The 19,923-nt window shown below is 27.7% G+C and overlaps 1 protein-coding gene across 1 annotated transcript in view; it reads left to right on the top strand.

Moving 5' to 3' along the window:
- The first annotated feature begins 203 nt into the window (after positions 1–203).
- Positions 204–19,923, top strand: part of LOC129958409 (peripheral plasma membrane protein CASK-like) — a 117,062-nt gene continuing 97,342 nt past the window's right edge. Inside the window, exon 1 of the mRNA XM_056070890.1 lies at positions 204–742. Within this exon, the coding sequence (XP_055926865.1) occupies positions 690–742 (53 nt within the window). The 5' untranslated portion in view covers positions 204–689. The remainder of the gene's footprint in view (positions 743–19,923) is intronic.

The following is a 19,923-nucleotide window of genomic DNA, read 5'->3' as shown; positions in this document are numbered from 1 at the left end:
GCCGAATATTGTTATTTTGATAAGATGTATGATTATTTTTAATATTTAAGCAGAACAAAAATAGTTATTTTGCCCTTTTTGAAAGAATTTTTAAAATAACCTTGATTGAGGACAGTGTTTTAAACCACTTTACTCTGGAATACTAATGCGCAAGCGTGATTCGATCCAATTAGGTAAAGAGGAAAACGATTCGGGGACTTAGCTGCTTTCATGATCTCACAAAATTCAGGTGGAGAAAGGTGGTTTTATAACCAGCCACCTAGCGAGGAAGAAAGGTGGCTTCCGAATCTCCTGACTGGTAGTCAAAAGCGAAAATAAATTGAAAATTTGAAATTATATATTTAAATATTTCGCTTTCTTAGAATAGCTGCTTAATTTTATATGTCTCTCCACGGTACTGATCGCTTGAAATATCAAAAGAATATTAATTTATCAATGTAATTAGTTTTACTTGTCAAATGACATATTTCTTTTTTTTAAATTTTCGTTCCTAGACGGAGCGAACCGGTATTGTTTGTGACAGCTAGTGGCGATTGTGGTGTTTTGTAAATAATGTTATTTCGGTGGTATCGAAAGAGAATTCATGAATGAACGCAAGTATGATGCATATTTTTATCTGACTGTCCAATTTTTTTTAGAGTAAACAAACTTTTCAATCGACCTGAAGATTTTTCAGAAAATCTGAAGGAATGGCAGAAGTTTTATTCGATGATGTTTATGATCTGTGTGAGATAATTGGAAGGTGAGTGTTGAGATTTTATGTTTCCGAACTCAAAGAATTTGAAAAAATAATAAAATATTTACTGCTCATTATTTTCTTGTATATTTGGATAAATGTAAACATAAGCTGCTTTTCAAAATTTTCTGTACTGCACTTGTTTTATAATTATTTAGTATTAAATTCTTTTCGAGAAGTGTACTAATATAAAATAATTCTAATTTAATGAAAACGAATTTTTTTGTAAAAAAATATCAAAATTCACCCAGAAGCAGTATTTTGTAAGAAAATAATAATTATTATTGTTTGTAGAAAATCATTTTGAGAAATAGGGCATAATTTTCAGAATTTTTCTTCATATTTATTGCATAGTTGAAATAACTTTGATCTACTTTATATTTCTGTAAGAGTGAAAATTTACAGCATTTCATAGTTTAACTTTTTAATTTTTATCTGAAAACATGAATTTAATTTTCATTTTATTCTAAAATCACTTCTTAAATGTTTTTAGTGTTTGAGTATTAATTTTCACCTTGTTAATCTTATAAAAAAATATATCATTTTGAAGCTAGAACTTGTAATTTTTGCAGACATTTTAAAATATTACTGAGCAATTTTTCTCTTTAATTAAGAATTTGCAAATTTAAAGATTATTTTATCATTTACATGCATCCCAAGAAAAATGAATAATAATTTAAAAGGATACTAACTACATTTTTATACTAACAAAATTTTTTTGCAAAACCTTTTAAATGTTTAAATCATTTCAATTTGCAAATTGTTTATGCATGTTGTATTTGATGATAGAATGCTCTTGTTTTGCATTAAAATTGATTTCTTAATATTTATATTGAAATGATTTAAAATAGCTATTCTATGTTTTTCAAGTTTTATAAAATTTTAATATTTTAGTTAAGAAAATTAGCTTTTAATTTATTCTGTTTATTAGTTGAATTATTGCAAGTTAGCAGCTTTTGTAAATTTGTGCATTATTGGATATCGACTTGCCACATTTTGCATGCTTCAAAATTAATTAAGGTATGAATTTGTGAATTGTCTTAATATATATTTGACCTTTTGGAAACATATATTGAATGAATATACAATGAAATAGTAAATTAATTAATACTATAAAAGTAAAAGTTTATAATTTTGATAGAAGTTGAATGTTGTGAATTTTTAATGTTGATTTATATTCATATTGTTGTGAATTAGAACACTTAGGTACAGTGCAGAAAATGAGAATATTTTAAGTTACTATGCAGAGATTTTTAAAAAATTGTTTCATATCAATTTTAATTTAATGTTTTTCTTGCAATCGAGTTGCTGGCATGAACCTTACATATATAGGTTACTTCTTTATTTTTTAAATATTCTTTTTACCGAGTTGTATTAGCATTGTTATAGTATCAACTTATTGTTTTGTGTCAAAATTTTAATTGAAAACCTAAACTAATGAAAAATCTTAATCAATTATTGTCTATTTGAACAATTAACTGATTACATATAAAATGTAAAAATTAATATCTGCATTTAGTCTGTAGTTAAAAGAATCTCGACTTATAGGTACATGTTAATTAAAAAAAGTTTCTAGAACTACTTAAATAACAAATTTAATGACTGTTCTTTTAGCCAAAGTTTTATTCAAAGTTTTGATTATGGTACGTAAAAGACATAATCAGTGTCCTAATTAAAAAAAAGATATTAAAAAAGTTTGTTTTGAGATTCCTTTTTCAAAACTTTAGTTAATTTGGTCCTTAATTATAGCAGAAAAATATTTATTAATTCTTCTGTTTGTCGTTTCTTTATTGGAAAAAATTTATACGTTCATATTAATGAACTGCTCTACTTGTATTCTGATTTTCCGTTATATTTAATTTGCTATTTGTTTAACCACACATACTGTTTGCACTGCTTTTTAGGAGTTACAGCTTAACTATTTATGTCAGCTTTGAACGTTTAATCCAATTTTTATTATTTATTTTAATGTAGCAAAATATTAAAAACTACAAAACTAAGGAAAATATAAAAATTCTTAATCTTCTGTATAAAACAAATAATAATTCAATTCAGATCTTACTTTTGATTAAATGCATTGAAGGCTGATTTGTATTTTGAATTAATAATATTGATGAGTGAAATGAACTTGCAACTTTTGAGTAGTAGCTGCATTTTTTGCTTAAAAAACATTTTTACTAAATCAAAATTTATTCCTGCATTTCAGATTTTTAGAATGGAAATTTAGTGCATAGTACAAAAAAATTCAAAATTCAAATTATTTTTGCCTAACCAATTTCATTTCTTCTTAATACTTTCAACTGTGAAGCAAGATATGAAAATATTGTAAATAAGTGGTCAGTTTAGATTTATAATCTGAATTTAGTGTAGAAAGAATATGTTTGTAGAAAGTGAATCTGATAAGATTGAAAAATGTTTTTTTTTCTTATAATTAGGAGGAATAACTATTACATCTTGGGTAATAAATACTTAACAGTTAGTATTGTATGATGATCTTGAAGCTTTGTTTGCTCATATTTCATAATTTCTTCTTAAAGAATATTATCATGAAAAAATAAATATTGATAAGCATTTAGAATGCGACTCTTTAATAGTTGCAAATCCTTTTTTTGAGGTATTTATCACTTATTCGAGTAATGATAGTCGATTCATGTAATGAAAGTTATTGGAAAAGGGATGGCAAAATAATTCATCTGTTAGTATTTTATTGTGGTATAAATTTAAAGTTGATGTAGTTCAATATTTTGTGAATTATTTATGAGATTTGTTTAAATTTCATATAATTCTTAATCTTGACTATTCCAATGATTTAAGCTTTAAATAAACATGAAAGCTTTATTTCATTTGTAGTTAATAAAAATAGACATTATTTTAATATGTATTTTTAAACTTTTGATACCATATATAATTATGCTTTGTGCTTAATAAAAGATAGTTTATAATATTTCATAAGAAAGGAAAACTTATCTGTTTAGCTTAAGATTTATGTTATTCTAAATTAAAAACCTTTTAAAATTGTTATCATTATATCATCTGTATTCCTTGCATCTCGTGTCAAATATATACTTAAGCGTACTTTTTTGTTACAAAGGACTGAAATTAAACTAATAATAGTACTATATTCCTATCTTTTCTATTTATATAATGTAAGTTTAAGGCAAGTACTGTTTAATTTTTAGTGTTTGTCATTCTTGAAACTGATAACTTACAATTGGTTGGATTTTGTAGTAAATGTTCTGTAGCAGTAGCATATTGTATCATTTTAAAATTCTGACTGCAAGTCCCTGTATATACTATTAGTTGCTTTCTGTGGATAAGGAAGAAAATTTTTATTTAGTTTCATTGTTAAAAGATTAAAAGAATTTAGTTGAAATTTAATTTAAATGAATCAAATTTAGTAGCCAGTATAATAAATAAAATTAACATGATACTAAAAAAAAAAAAAAAAAAAAGGGGGAAATTTAAAAAAAAAAATTATGAGGAGTAATGTCAAGAGTAAATGAAAACTACTTTGTTTGATTTCAATCATATGTTGGCATTAAGTTAATGTTTTCATTACATTGTTATATCTGATAAAAAAATTTACATTTAGAATTGCTTTAAAAAATCATTTTATTTTCTCTTCATTTTAGAAAATTTTTGACTTCCAGTTATAGATCTTATAAGTATTTAAGAATGCTCCTAAACTTCTTAGTGGATAATTAATACCCTTAATGATGGATATTTTTAACACTAGCTATTGTTTCAGTCTGCTAGTTTCTCAAATTTCACAAAAGATGACAAATTCATTCATTCCTGAGGTATGAATTTTCACATTTTAAGATTGACCATAATCTCTGTTGTGCTTAGAAATATCTTTTTAAAAGTTATATTTCATTTTTTAAAACAGTTTTGTAAATCTGATATACAGTCTGTTATCATATTTAATTGCTGTAATAATGAAATTACAATGTCTTAAAAATGGCAAAAAGGTTCGCATCACAAAAATTCATGAAAATGCCCACTTTTTGTTAATGCAGTCACTTATGTGCAAGAGAGAAGTTATTCTACTCCATTCAATACGATGCAAATCTCTGGAAGTGAAATAATAGCATGCAAATTTTTAATTTAAATTGCATACGTTTGAAAGTGTAAGAATTTGTGTAGCATATTTATTGTAACCCACATTAGCTGTCTCATGTATTGCGGCAATAGTCCTTTGAAGCTCTGTGTTATTTAAAATAAAGATAAGAATGGACGGGTCATGTAACTGCTGAAATGTTTTGTCTGCTCTATGCATTCGATATGTACTGTGACCTTGATTCTCAATCTAGTTTTATATTTTAGCAAATGCTAATGTTATGTTAATCATGTAAAACAAGTGATATAAAGAAACAGTTGATGTTAAGGATTTATAGAAAGAATTATGAAATGAAAAGTCTGGATTTTCTTAATTTTGTCCTTTCATAATTTCTACTTGATATTAGGAGAAGGGGAAAAAATATCTTTCTCGATCAGAATCGGAAAAATTTCTCTTATTGTTACGTGTATGGTAGCTTGCTTCCTTTCGATTTTTTAACACAACATGATTTTTATTTTTCGGTTTAATAAGTATTTAAATAATATTTTATATTCTTTATAGCATTTGCAAAACCCTATTCACGAAATTGGGAATTTTCACTAATTTTTTAAAGTTTTAAATAAAGATGCCTAAATAATGACTGCCCTTATGAGTAGAAATACCTACATTTTTTTTTTTTTTTTCTTTTTTACTTTTCGCATCAGAAAGTTTTTCCTATTTCTCTTTCTCTCTTTTAATCATTTTGCATTGATTATTGTAGAAATCATTCCTCATGTATTCTGCACAGTTTAACTGAGAATTCTTAAAACATTTCTTATAAATAGCAATTAAAAATTAGCCATGATTTTACATAGAAATATGAAAAATCGCCCGAAGTTTGGGGCGTTGTCTTGTAGCTAGAAACAAGATCTTCACAACAGTTTTAAATTTAAAAAAATTAAAGAGATTTTTGTTTAACTTCTACGACTAACTTCTTTTGCGACTTAATGAGTTATTTTTAAAATCGTGAATAATATTTTCAATTGGAAATATTTTAAACCGTTAAAAATTTTACATATTCTGAAATCTATAAGTTTACTCTTCAAATCAATAGAAAAATTGCGTTTAATAATTAATTATTTAAAAATATTATGAATTTGAGGTATTTTGTTCGCTAGAATCATGTTCAGTAGTACAAAAGAGAACATAAACTAATTTTCCCCCTGAATTTTAACACCGTTGTATTTTTATACTGATTGTTTTACTGAAAAATGAAGTATATTCGATATGGTCTTTACAGAAACTTGACAAATAAATCGGTAATTTTTGTGACTTCCAATGATAAATTGCGTTTAATATTTAATTATTTAAAAATATTATGAATTTGAGGTATTTTGTTCGCTAGAATCATGTTCAGCAGTACAAAAGAGAACAATAACTAATTTTCCCCCTGAATTTTAACACCGTTGTATTTTTATACTGATTGTTTTACTGAAAAATGAAGTATATTCGATATGGTCTTTACAGAAACTTGACAAATAAATCGGTTACAGAAACTTGACAAATAAATCGGTAACAGAAACTTGACAAATAAATCGGTAATTTTTGTGACTTCCAATGATATATCGTTTCGTGAATTGCTAATCAATCTTCTACGTAACATCGGAAATCATGTTAACGAATTTCGTAAACCTGAAATCGTATGATCTTAAATGTTGTCGATGTTTTCAAGATAAAGCAGACGTTTTTCAATCTATCGCTATTCAAATTTTCCAGCATCTTGAAAGGAAAATTCTAGAATTTTATTTTTAGTCATTAAAAGATTCTTTCGTTACCCATCTGTTAGGCAGTGATAAATATTTTGCTGTGTTATACATACTTTTAGCCTTAAATTCCCATCTTATAAAAACCCTTATATTTAATTATTTGTGTTCATTTTATTTGTTAAGGAAGAGTAAACTACCCTTAGGCTGTTAAAAGCCTCAACTCTTTCAAGCATGGTGGTTTATTTTTTGAATCATTTATATCAACTTCTTTAGTGCATGGTGATTTAGCTATTAAACCACTTAACGAAGAAAGTATGTTTTAAAATTAAAAGAAAAACATACCTTCTTTATTAAGTAGTTCAAAAACTGAACCATCATGTATTAAATAATTTGTTTAAGTGGTTCAGGAAATAAACCACCATGCTTGAAAGAGTTAAAAAGTCAAAACCAACATTGCTGCTACTTTCCTGTTCACCCTGGGGGCACTTTATGAAGCTTTTCCTTGATGGTTGCTTGCACAAAGCGAGCACCCCCGCTTCTCTAATGTTCTTTGAATGGGAGGAGAGGGAAATAAATGAGTGCTTAATCTTCTGATCAGTATTTCAGTGTATGTGGTCTAAACTGAATGCACATTCACGAGGGGAAATGATTTCTTTCCTTGGATATTGTTTCCCGCATCATATTGTCTTTTGTCATCATTTTGCGTTCGTTATTTCACCAACTTTGTTGTTATTTTTTGTTTCAAAATATAAGATACGATAAGGAAGATTATAATGGTTCTTTTGCAGATAGTTGGGCAATTTTCCTGTTGAGTTTTCGTAAAAAGGAAATAATTTGACTGATGATGTATGGTTAACGTTGTCTACACTGGGAATATATGTAGATTTTAAGGTTTGGAACTATTCATAATCTTATTTTAAGTTTAGAGCTGTCATATAATATGTTTGTTCAGCAAAAATGTTTTCAATTGAAAAATTATCCATTAACAGATTCATAAACGTAATTTAATAAACAAGAATACCGTCTAAGTTCACAACAGTGTATTAAAACTAAAGAATACATAAATATATAAAGTCACCAACATTGAAACTTCTTTCGTAGTTTCTGTGCTTTCATCAGCATTCAAAACGAAAGCCATTTTTTCTTTCTTTTATTGATTGAACTTGACTAATTTCCGGTTCTCCTATGCTGTACTGCATGTAACGGAAAGTACAGAAAAAAAAAAAAAAGATTTCTTCCTCCACTTTTTCCATATTGATTGCGTCAGTTCTTTTGATTATCGAATGCGGAAATCTTAAATTCTTCTTATCATCCTATTTTTTTTCTTCCTCCTTTTCTTTTCTTTCTGAGTGATAATAGAACACCACAATCACATTTTCTTTAGTCTCTTACATGCTTTTCTACAATATCACACGACTGCTTTGATAAAATGTAAATTAGTTGTAAAGCAATGAATTGACTCATCGATCGATTCTCGAAGCTTATCTTGTGTAAATAATGATTTCGTTATAAACAAAACGAACGAACATGAAAATCTTTTATTGTCAGAAGATAATTCAATCTTTTTTAACTGACCAAATAAGATCCCCTCACCCCGAAATAAAGTATTTTCATTCCATCATGCGCAACTAATCTAAATAAGCACCTCCCACTTTTTTATGTTCATTTTAGTGATGATTTTTTAGTACTGTGTCCGATAAAAAATGTTCTGTGAATTCCTAACCTTTTCTTAAAGAATATTGGTGCTTTTAATGCTTGACATTGTCAAATTGACCATTGTTGATTGTTTTTAATCCTCAAAAAAGTTTCCATTGTTTTAGTTTTCCTCGAAGAAGTCTAAATAAGCAAAATGATGTTATTTACATCATCGTTGTATTAATGCATTCGGATCTGATAGCGGAGTATTTTGCCAAAATAATTGTTAATGTATTACTTTTTCCGTATTGTATTCTCATTTTTTCTTTTAGCCCTTTGATGCCAAGGAGTTGAAACCATATTGAATTAATGTTAATATCTAAAACAACCACTATCTTTAACCAAACTATGTTTCTATTTCTAATTTGTAACCATAATATATATATATATATATATATATGCACAAATATATTTGTTTGCAGCTAAGTGTAAAGCATTTTACTATTTGATGTAAAAATTAAGATATTTATTGTAGTACGTTGAGTATCATTTGTTATATGATAATTCCAGGTTTCGTCCTCTACTTTCTAAAATGTCCACTTCTTCCTATCAAAAACAAGTCTTGAACATATTCAGTGCAATATATTTCATGAAAGTATCTCCAACATTACAGAGAATGGCGGCAAGAAAGGCGATTTCCGCCACTTAAGCAGTCTTGAATCGCTTTGGTCAATTACCGCTGATTTAGATCTTAACCTTCGTAATGTAACCTTCTAGAAGACTAAGTTATTTCTTCTATTATTCGGTTATCCTTGCTGGAGTTTCTGAGAAAAAAACTGATTGTAAAACGAGTTTTTTGATAATTTCGTATAAATCCGTTGAGGAAAAATATTTCGATTTTGAAATCGTGCGAGATTGTATTCTTAAGAAATCTCGAAGAATATAATTCGACATATACAATGTTTAAAATATAATTTGAAAGCCAATGTTCTAGAATCTAATGCTTAAGTGTAAACATATTTGTAAAAAAAATGAGTTAATAGGATTGATTAAATAATATGCCTTCGATTTTTTTTTGATTTATAAGTATATTTCTAATGTCTAAACTATTTTAATATTCTTTAGCGCCGTGAATAAAAACAATTTATGTAGGCTTTGTTTAAAAATTCTGAAATTTTTTAACTGGAGATAAAAATACTGTTTGCTTCAAAGATATTGAAATAGATAGTGATTTATGAACAGAAGTTTTCTAAGGTAGCACTTATGTAGTTTCAGTTTAATTTAAATTTGACTATTCTAATTCTTAGTTCTTTTTTCAAATGTTTTTATGTATGGTAAGAAATTGCATGAAAATATATAGAAATAATAAATATTAATATTAAAAAATAATGGATTATGCATTTCAAAACAATCATTTTTTTAACTGGCATTCTGTTATCAATTTTAGCATGTGCAAGCCCTCGTCTTCTCTGTTAATCTTGATTTTTAATAAGTCCTTATATATATTATTTAATCTCGCGCTGAGCATTTGTGTTGTAGTGATTATTCTTTTGAGTTAAGAAATTATATTGTAAGGCAAAATGCAATATTCGTAGTAGAAAACATAAGTATGGATTTTCAGCATCATACGTATTTAAAACTTCTGTTGGATATTCTTTGAAGTTTCAGAGATATTTATTATTGTAAAAAATTATAAACCATTAACACTTATAAAAATTATAAACCATTAACACTTTTCAAGCCCAATATTTCTTTATTTTTGATTGTTCTGCTTTCAATCATTTTACCAAAGTTTCATTAGCAGGCTGTTCGTATATTGTATTCGTATATTCGTTCGTATTTTCATATATTGTAAAAAAATTTGAGAATTCTTCGTCATCTCGTATTTTTGCTTTAAGAAGTTATTTTACGTCAGAATGAATACAGAAGCAGACTATGCATAACAAGAAAATGTTATCGTTTTTGTTTTGTAAACAAAACGACCTTTACCATTGGCAAAAGGGAAACTGTTTTTTCCCACCATGTACATGAGCATTTTAATATATATTATACCCCACTAGGGGTATTAATTGCAATTCTAGGGCATTATGAATCGCGGTCTTTTTGTATATTGAGAATTTTCACTTATTAAAATATTGATTCTTAAAGTGTAACTGTGAAAAATAAGAAATAATTAGCATGAAAGTCATGGAAATGGCGACTTGAGAAAACTTAATTAGACGGAGTTGCATTTTTATTATGAATCTGTATTTAACTTGTCTGATGCTGATGTTGCTGGAATCCTATTTACAGACCTATTTAAGTTGTTTCTCATAGGATTTAGAATAGAATTAAGTTCTAAATTTCATTTGCATTCCTAATATTTTCATAAGTTGTTTGTTTTTCTAAATTTGCTTGTATCTTAGTGATGAAAATAACAATAATAAAGCACTTATTTGAGTTTGTGTCCGGAAGCATCGCAGCTGTTTATTTTAGCGAACACTGCGGAGTAATTTACTATTATCGATATTTTCCCCCTTCACTGTTATGTTTGATTTAATATGTCTTTAAAAATCAATGGCTAGCGATATCGACTCCAGGATGTCTTCTACAATCTTTTGAAAGAAGGTAGTAAATCACGTGAAAAAGATGGCATTTCATCGATTTTTTTTTTACTGTCGGTTTTTTCATGTTCTGTAACTTTTCATTTAAATTTCAGCTCTATTTTAACTGCAGCTCCTCCAAACATTAACAATGGAACGATTTAAATATTTATACTACTATAAATCAGTGGGAGGAATAACAAAGTCGATTGGTTTTAATTTCGAGAGGGTTTTCATACTTTCCTTCGCTACAAATATTTATCTATTGGTTTTAAAAATTTTCATAAGGTTTTTTTCATTGTATTTTCTTATTTTTGAAGTGTATTTAATGCAGTCAGTGAAAGCTTTCGTCTTTAAACGTACCACTGGTTTCTGTTCGAAGCGTTCTTTATTGACTATTTAATTTGATGTAAAATTTCATTATTTTTATTGCGATCGGATCAAATTACTTATATTAAAAATAGTTTTTGTTTAACATAGGCTTATTAGATCTGATAACAATTTCCCTAGAAGTAAATATATAATGTGTGTGTTTGTGCAAGTCATGAAACAGCGTTGAATAAGGGCGGTTTTAATATTTTTATAACCTTAATTATGATTATTTGAGTATTTATTTGACTCTACGCAATACATTTTTTACAAGTATTATACTACGTAGTGATTCCATCTAGTATTCGAGATGGTTAATAATATGGTCAATCATGTTTTTTCCCCCATGTTTTTTAAAGTAGAAAGCAATAGAAAATCAACAAGAAGGGGGAAAAAAATTAGAATTCTAAGATCCGGAATTGTTTTTTGTGAATTGGATTTGTATGTACAGATTATTTAAGAGTTACCCAATGAAAGTGTCTTACTGAGTTCGGATATAAATGCTTTGAACATTCTGTACAATGTACTTTTTTCCTTTTTTTTATTGTATTGACATCTGCAATATTTAATAAAAATAATAACGTTGAAAATATAGTATTGAGTTTAACGATATTGATTATTGTCTTCATCATCAATCATACAAATGAATTGTGCGAAAAGTGTGGAAAAATAATCAATTAGTCCTATAATTTGAATAGAGCGTGTTTAATTATGATGGTTCATCATAATTATTTCAAGAGTATTATCTCTAATTCGGAAAAATACCCTTGGAATATACGGAAATCGGGCTAATAATTTCTCTATTAATGTTCATAAGAACTGAATTTAACGCTGATTATTACTTAACTAATTGAATTATTGCTTTATAACTTTATTCATGACTCTTATACTAGCAAATTTGCTCCTTACGTGTGTTAATGTGTGTTAATTCAACTAACATTTTCGGTTTTATTGAGTTGTATAACTTGAGGCGCTTTTTGAAATCCATCAGTAAATTGTTTCTGTGTTTTGTATTGTAGTTATTTTTCAGATAAAATTTGTTAATGATTTAGAATTTTAATATTTTCAATTAAAGATCAAATAAATTCGAAATGTAGGAGCTCAGTTGAGCATTTCCAGCATGATGTTATTTGATACTGGCATTGCCAGTATACGATTCAATAGTTTATGTAATTGTCGATTGTATTTAAAAATTATCCGATGTCAGTTGCATACTTTATTGTTTATTTGATTATTTAAAAGAACTATCATTCTCAGTTCTTGATTTCAATGTACATAATATCCAATTAGATAAAAAAAAAAAATGGTAAACAAAAGAAACTAAGTGAGCGAAAGGTATTTTTATGAAATAGGAACAGATTTGATTTTCACCTATTCATACTCAGATACAACGAATTTTATTTGCAGTGGTACTTTTTACTTGGACATTTTTTTGTTGCTTTGTTATTCTGTAACATAGTTTCGCTTAATTTGATATTTCATTTTTCATTGGAAGTATGGCCTCATTCATCCACTTGTTTTTGTTCTTCTCATCTTGTAGTTTTTTTCTCCCTTCAAATATGAAGAATGTGTGTTTTTCTTGAATGTGGGAATTGATTTCAAAAGTATACACGCATTTTTTTTTTGATGCTATATATTAAAACTATATTCTTAAATGCAGGAAAATTTTAAAGCTGCAACTTTTTATTAATTGATTTTTTAGAATTTTCTTGCTTTTTCAATAAATTTACTTTCGTTTTCCGTGCTCATGCGTTTATCGATTTGCTGTTTTGTGCGAAAGAAAAATGAAAGGATGCCAATCTGTGAAACTGAATAAAAAGTACGAAGGTATGTAATATGAAGGCAAACTTTTCAAACACAGTAATTATACTAGTAAAGAATCTTTTTAAACGAAAAACTTGTGTAGATATTAAAGCTTTGAAGAGATAATTATAAATAACGGAAGCAGAGTTTCATTACATTATTTTTATGAATTATTTCGCATGTGAATTACGTTTTGTATTTTATTTCTTTTAATAATTACTATGCATTCATTTTAATTGCACCTAAATGACTAATATTTTTATGACTATATTTTTCAAAACTACTCTACCTAGTTCCCGGTGGTATACATTTTAGAGCGCGGGAGGCCTAATGACTGACATATCTTTATTGTACTTTACCTGTATACTTAAAAAAACTGATATTTAGGTGTTCATAATAATTTTGCAAGTAACGATACTATTGTTAGTTTTTCTTGTAGTCTGTACCACTTACAGTTTGCAATGATTGCATCATAAATATGACCAACTTAACCAACGCTTATGGGATTATTTTATACTAGGGTCTGTTTACCTCTTTTAACAAACATTTCATTAAAAAAAAAAAACTATTTGCGTTATTCATTTCTCCATGTTCTGAAGCACTGACTTTTTGATATTTGCCGTTTCATGATTGCTAGTTATTTTTTTTTATATATATATATAAAGAATCTTATCTATAGTGCATTGAATATATGTTTGGTAGTATAAATATTTAACTTTGTTATCAATGCGCTTAAATTTTTTGTAGTTTTATTTGAAACTTGAAAAGCATTTCAAACTATTTGCTGAGAATTTTATGCGCCTTACAAATATATAACTTATTGCACTAAAATATTTCTTTTTCCCCTTGAATTTTTGATAGTTTAGATATACAAATAACTTTTCGCCGCATTTGACATTTCTTTCGAAATCCTTATAAAAAAAAAAAAAATGTCGCTCTTGCTTCTGATAGGATTTTCTAATGCGTTTTATTGCCTTAAATAATATATGACTTCATGTTGTTATACAATCTTGCGAGCGAATAGGATATTCGATCATTCATATTTTCCATATTTTGCCAATTTTTGCGCGTCATAGAATATTCTTTTACGTGCTTTAATAAATGTTTCTGGCTTTTTTCTGCCGCGTTGCATTGGATTTGAGATATAATAAGGAAAATCTCCGCCTGCCTCTGTTTGTTTTCCTCTTTTGTATTATATGTTGGGTTGCCAGATTTGCTAAATAAAATTGAATCTTCTTCAACCGTAAACAAATTTTGGAAGGAAAAAATGTAGAATAAAAAGTCAGATCTGTGATTATTGTCTGCGGGAAGAAGACACGTGCTGTTTTTCACAAGGAAAATGAAAAATGCAGCCTCCCCCCCCTCCCCCATACAAATGAACTGTAAAAATTCAAAGATTTACATAAGTGACGTGTATTTCCCCAAAAAATGTTTTCTATGTATTTTTAATGCTTCAAGACTGGAAATATTTTATTATAATTTGTAGTTTTTAATATTTACTTTCTTCATTATATAACAAATTTAACAGAATGATGCATCTGTAAGTTTATTTAAATCGAATATTTTTAAATTCAGGAATAATAAGTATGCTTCATGCAAAATTGACATAATGTTAGCATTTCTCTTTGAGATCTCAATAATATTTTCTTATCAATAAATTCTTCTGAAATCAATATAATTCTTGCCTTATCAATAAATTCTTTATCGAGTTTAAGAATTTGCGTGCGTGTGTGTGTGTGTGTGTGTGTTTCAAAGAAAATACTCCAAAATATGAAAAATTGAGATTTAAAATGTGAGTTATTTGAAGTTATCATCGCGATTTCTACCAATTTCTGAAAATAGAAGTATGCTTCATTTCCATCTCTTCAAAATGTAACACGAGATTTTATTTTCAGGCGCATTAATATATAATGTAATTTTTTTTAAAAACTAATTGTCGATTTTGTTATCATTATTGTGTTGATTACTATAACATGCCTGGAATTCTGTAATCTTCTTTTAATTTTGTTTCAAATATATTATTTGAAATAACTGTTATAAATGGATAAAAAAAAAATTATTTGAATCAATAATGCTCATAATGAAAGCTAGTGAAATATGAGGGAAAAAATAAGCTTGCTGAGACAGCTGCATAATCATTATTCAGAAAAAGTTAATAGACTCCATTTCTGTCTAATTTAATTAATGAATGATGCTTCTGCTCGGTGTCATCAAATTTCTAAAACAAAAGCAAAAGAGCTGCGAAGACTCTATTATTCTGTAAAACGATGGATTATCATTTAATTCTTTCCGGTTATTGATTTCGAATGATTTTGCAATATTAAGTTGACAAAAACGTTTCGCGTTGCAACATTTAAGGATTTTTTTCTCTTTTTCTTGATGGTTGTGAAACTTGAAGCATCGTAAAAATCAATTATTTGAAGGGAAGGAGGAGAGGAGGGATGAAAAGGCAGATTATAGTTGCACCATCGTGAAACATCTTTTTTGAAGTATGCTGGAAAAAAAAAGTGGTGTTCACCAACAAATATTTTACGCTTTTGGCAAGTTTATTATTATTATTTCTCTACGTTTTAAAGAGATTGCGATGAAAATGTCAAAATATCTAACAAAGAAAAAAAAATTCTTAGCTAATCATTCTTAGCAAATATTTACTCATTAGATTTTCTGCAATTTTTTCTTATAGAAATATTAGAAATTGCGGAGAATTTTTCAAATATGATTCAATCGTGAGATTTTATATAAAGTTTTAAATTTAATATTAGATTGTTATTAAAATGATTCCATTTGAATTTTAAAATTGGCAAATACACAATAAAAGGGTGTGATGAGAAATTCTAGAATTATTTCATATATTTTTTATTGCCTTTTTAATATAGCGTTTACAGTATCTACACTCTATACAACAGTGTTGAACCCATCTTTTTCGAGGTATAGTTTCCGAAAATGTTCCGTTTAACGAGTTTTTTAAAAAGCTTTTTTATATAAACATTAAGAAATAAGGTATCCTTTTGATATCTTAGTTTTTTTTGTATTGTTTAGGGGGAAATGTTTTGCTTTCTAGCGACATTTTCTTTAAAATCAAAAGCTATTTCACATTTTTTATAAGTGTAATGCTAGTATAATCTGCAACACAAGGCAATCAAGGTGTTCAACAATTTTTCTATAAACATGTCAATAAAGTTTTGAAAAACTATTTTGAGAGTGATATTTTAATGTAGATATATATTATTTCGTATCATATAGATATCGTTCAATTATTTCGACTTTTTTTCTTTATTTCTTTGGAATGGATATCTATTTTTTTTTTTTTTGGATGCCCCTTATTGCGTTGTTCGAATGATAACAGAGTCCTGCACTCTATTGCTCAGTAATTCATTACTCTTAAATTCCTTTTTTTCCCCCGCATTACCTAATATTCACAATTCATCCGAAGAATTTGACTTACAACACTTTTGTCAAGACAATTTAACATTTTTCTGTTATTGCTTTTTTAATAATAATAATAATAATAATAATAATAAAAAAATGTTTATTGAGAGCATAGTTTTTTTTTTTTTTTTGCTGACTTTTCTGAGTTTTTATCTAATTCATAAGTTAGTTTTCTATTTTTTAAAATTATTATTATGATCTTTCAGATGGCATTTTAATATTACCTGGGGCAGTAATGAAACAATCAAGAACTGTATCGTGGATTGAGTGAATCGTGATTTGAAATCAGACTGCAATCGTTTTATATCGATGTTTATAATCTTCAGTTTTCTAACTTTCTTGAAAATTCTTGATAACGTCTTATTTTGAAATATTTAATGGCTTTCTGGAAACTTCCGCTTTTGCGTTAATAGTTTGTAATACCCCAGTATGGTAATTTGACTCCATTGCTTCTATTCAAATGAATCCCATTCGGTTTAAATCTCTGGATACTCTCTTGTGTATGAAGGCCGCGCGTGACAATGCCTTCATTAAAGGTACTAACAGCATCACAAGTGGAATAATCTCTACCTTTACAAATGTTAGTTGCGGCAACATCAACCATGAAACGTGGGTTGCGCTTTCATTAAGGCTCTGCATATTCTAGTGGCCAAGTTTTCATTTGATAAATCTTTGGGGACGTCTTGCTTTCACGCAGTTGACTGTAACATTTCTGTGTTCAGAAGTTGCTCTCAATGCGCCCGCTTTAGGAATTTAAATAGTTACCTTTTGGATTATTGAAGTTAGTTCAGTAAAACCTGGTGCATTATTGGACATAGATAAATTCAATTTTAAATATTGTTATCAATATTTGATAAATGTTTTGATCATTTTTTACCTTTTTATTAACTCTAACCCCTTTTTAAGTAGCAATCAATTTAAATGATAGAAACTATTTGGATATACGTATTTAAGTTTTTGAAGGTTTTTTTATGTTATCTATATGAAGTGAAATAAAAAATAATTCCAAATTAGGTGCGTCATCAAATTTGGAGGTTAAATCTATTGGTGAAAATGGTGAAAGGAGACAAATAATCACTTGAAGAGACTGTAAAATATCAAATAACTGTTTTAATGTATTTGTAATCAAAGTTTTATACGTCAGTTGTAAACTATGGTTAGCTCAGTTTTGCTCATTTAATGTTTTTATCGTATTTGCATTATGTCGGCCGCATTTTCAGATGAATAAAATGTCGTTGGTGTAAATTGATTGGGAAAAAAGCTCTAAAAATACAAAGAGAGGTAAATTATTCTTTGAAATTTCTTCTGCATCTGCTGTAAAATCTTTGACATGTAAAGTTATGCTCTTTGTTTGGTTATAGGTATTTATGTCGTAGTAATTAAATAGTACAAAGTAGCAGTCGTGTGAGATAAGCAAGATTTTATTTTTCTGGGCAGTCACTGAAACTCCAGTCTGAAATATGTACTCTCAAAGATTTTGCATTGTAAGAGAAAAATAATATCAAAACATCCGAAGCAAATTTGAAACTAATTATCTTGGACTATTCTTTAAGTTTCTAGATAAGCAATATTGCACTCTAACATATTTAAACCTCACTATAAATTTCAATTTAAAGTCTGAACCTAAAACATTCATGCAATATGGAAGAAATAATGAAATGATAATAAGAATTTTTTCCTTCAAATACTGATAATTTAAAAATTATTATTCTCAATCTTCTTTGTCAGAAATCTCTAAAAACGGGTTCGAAATAAGCGATTTAATAACGTCTACTCAAAGAATTTATTTACGGTGTGAAAAGAATAAATAAAAGGGGATTGAATAATGGAATTTTCGAATCGATCATATGAGTCAGAGAGGTTTTAGACGAGTGTAAATTCCGAGAGGCACAATTTTTGTCAAAATTTGTCGAAGAGTGTGTAATTTCTGGTGTTCAGTTTCATAGTCTTCTAAGACGTGAGAAGATTGTAAAACTTCATTTATTTATTCTTTTAAATGTATAGATATGAAAACAAAACTTTGCATTTTAAAAAAAATTCAAACTACAAAGTGTTTCAGCATGAAAGTGAAAGAATGAATTTGTAATTGGTATTTGAACTGCACGGTTTTACGAAAAGGACGTGTTCTGAAATGAAGTATATTTTCTTCGCAGCATTTCAATTCATTTCTTTGCTCAGCATAAATTTTCCTTGTTTAGTTTATAAATTTTCATCTAGAATATTAATGAAGTCTAGACACCAGGTGGAAACGATTTGACATTCGAATTTTAAAATAAGCGTTTTGTTTGAATTTCTTAAATCTGTTGAACTGTGTGTACTGATGTGTCCTTCAAACATATCTGAGTTGCAAATGTTTGAATACAACTTACATTTCAACCATTATTTTTAACGACTGAATATACCCAATTGCTATGAATTTTTGTAAAATTAGACGAATTTAATCGTTTAGATCTTTTGGAAAATAGTCGAGTAATCATGACTATTTTAGGCGTTTTTTCTGCTTCTTTTTATAAGTACAATTGTATTTGCGAAAAATAAATATCTACAATTAAAGGATTTTCGTATGGGCTATGCAAACAGTATAAGAGATGGCTGCATTTTGAGATTAAAAAAAATTACGTGTTGATTTTAAAAAAAATTTAAATCCCAAAGGGCAACCATCTCTGTTCATTGTTTGTATAGTTGATACGAGATTACTTTTGAGATTTAAATGGAAAAAGTTATTATACATGGTAATTTCTCTTGGTTAATACTGTCGCCAGTTGCTTACATTAGCATTAATAATGCAAAAATTTTATATGTATTTATTCAAATTTAAATTTCTAATAACCTGTTCACTACTGTTTCAAGTCCTTTGTACTCTTAAACTATTTAAAATACATGGCAAAATATATATCACTTGTGCCAGCTTATTAGCTTATAATGCTGACAAATTTGCGATGTTCAACGCACAGTTTATATAATTAGCTGGACAGATTTTTAAAATGCATTTAATAGTTATATCTACTGCTGTTAGATTATTTCTATAAATTTACGTTGCAATCTTATTTAATTAGCTATTTGGACCTCTAAATTCTCCCTAATCTATTTTTTTTAAAAATTTATGTATGTGCGTTAGTGTTTGTGTGTCTGTCTGTAAAACCTTCTTTAAAAAGCTAGGGGTTCTTTAACAATTTTTTAACCTTTGTGATTTTACAAAATAGTAAATTTTTTTATCTGCTATCGAGTTTTCTTTTTAAAAGCCATAAAGAGTAGAATACGAAAACTGAAAAGAAAGCACGAGAAAGCATTTTGAGCTTATATAATTTTGTGAAGGAATTTGCTGATGTCGCGTTTTGATGTTTGTGGGAGAATAATACCCCTCTCTCCCACAACTCGGAAGTTGCAGTTAAGTTAGAGTTCGAGTGATTAGGAAATTATTTAGGAATGTAGATTAATTAGAAATTCTTGCGCGCGCGCACACACACACACACTATGGCTTAATGCACGTTAAGAGCATACATAAAAACTTGAAATGCTAATAATATGCTGTTTAATTATTGATATTTTGGGCATTAAAATTAG

This window comes from Argiope bruennichi, chromosome X1 (genome assembly GCF_947563725.1).
Source record: "Argiope bruennichi chromosome X1, qqArgBrue1.1, whole genome shotgun sequence".
NCBI lineage: Eukaryota > Metazoa > Arthropoda > Arachnida > Araneae > Araneidae > Argiope > Argiope bruennichi.
Note: the sequence above shows the minus strand (reverse complement) of the source record. Positions and strands in the feature narration are given on the sequence as shown.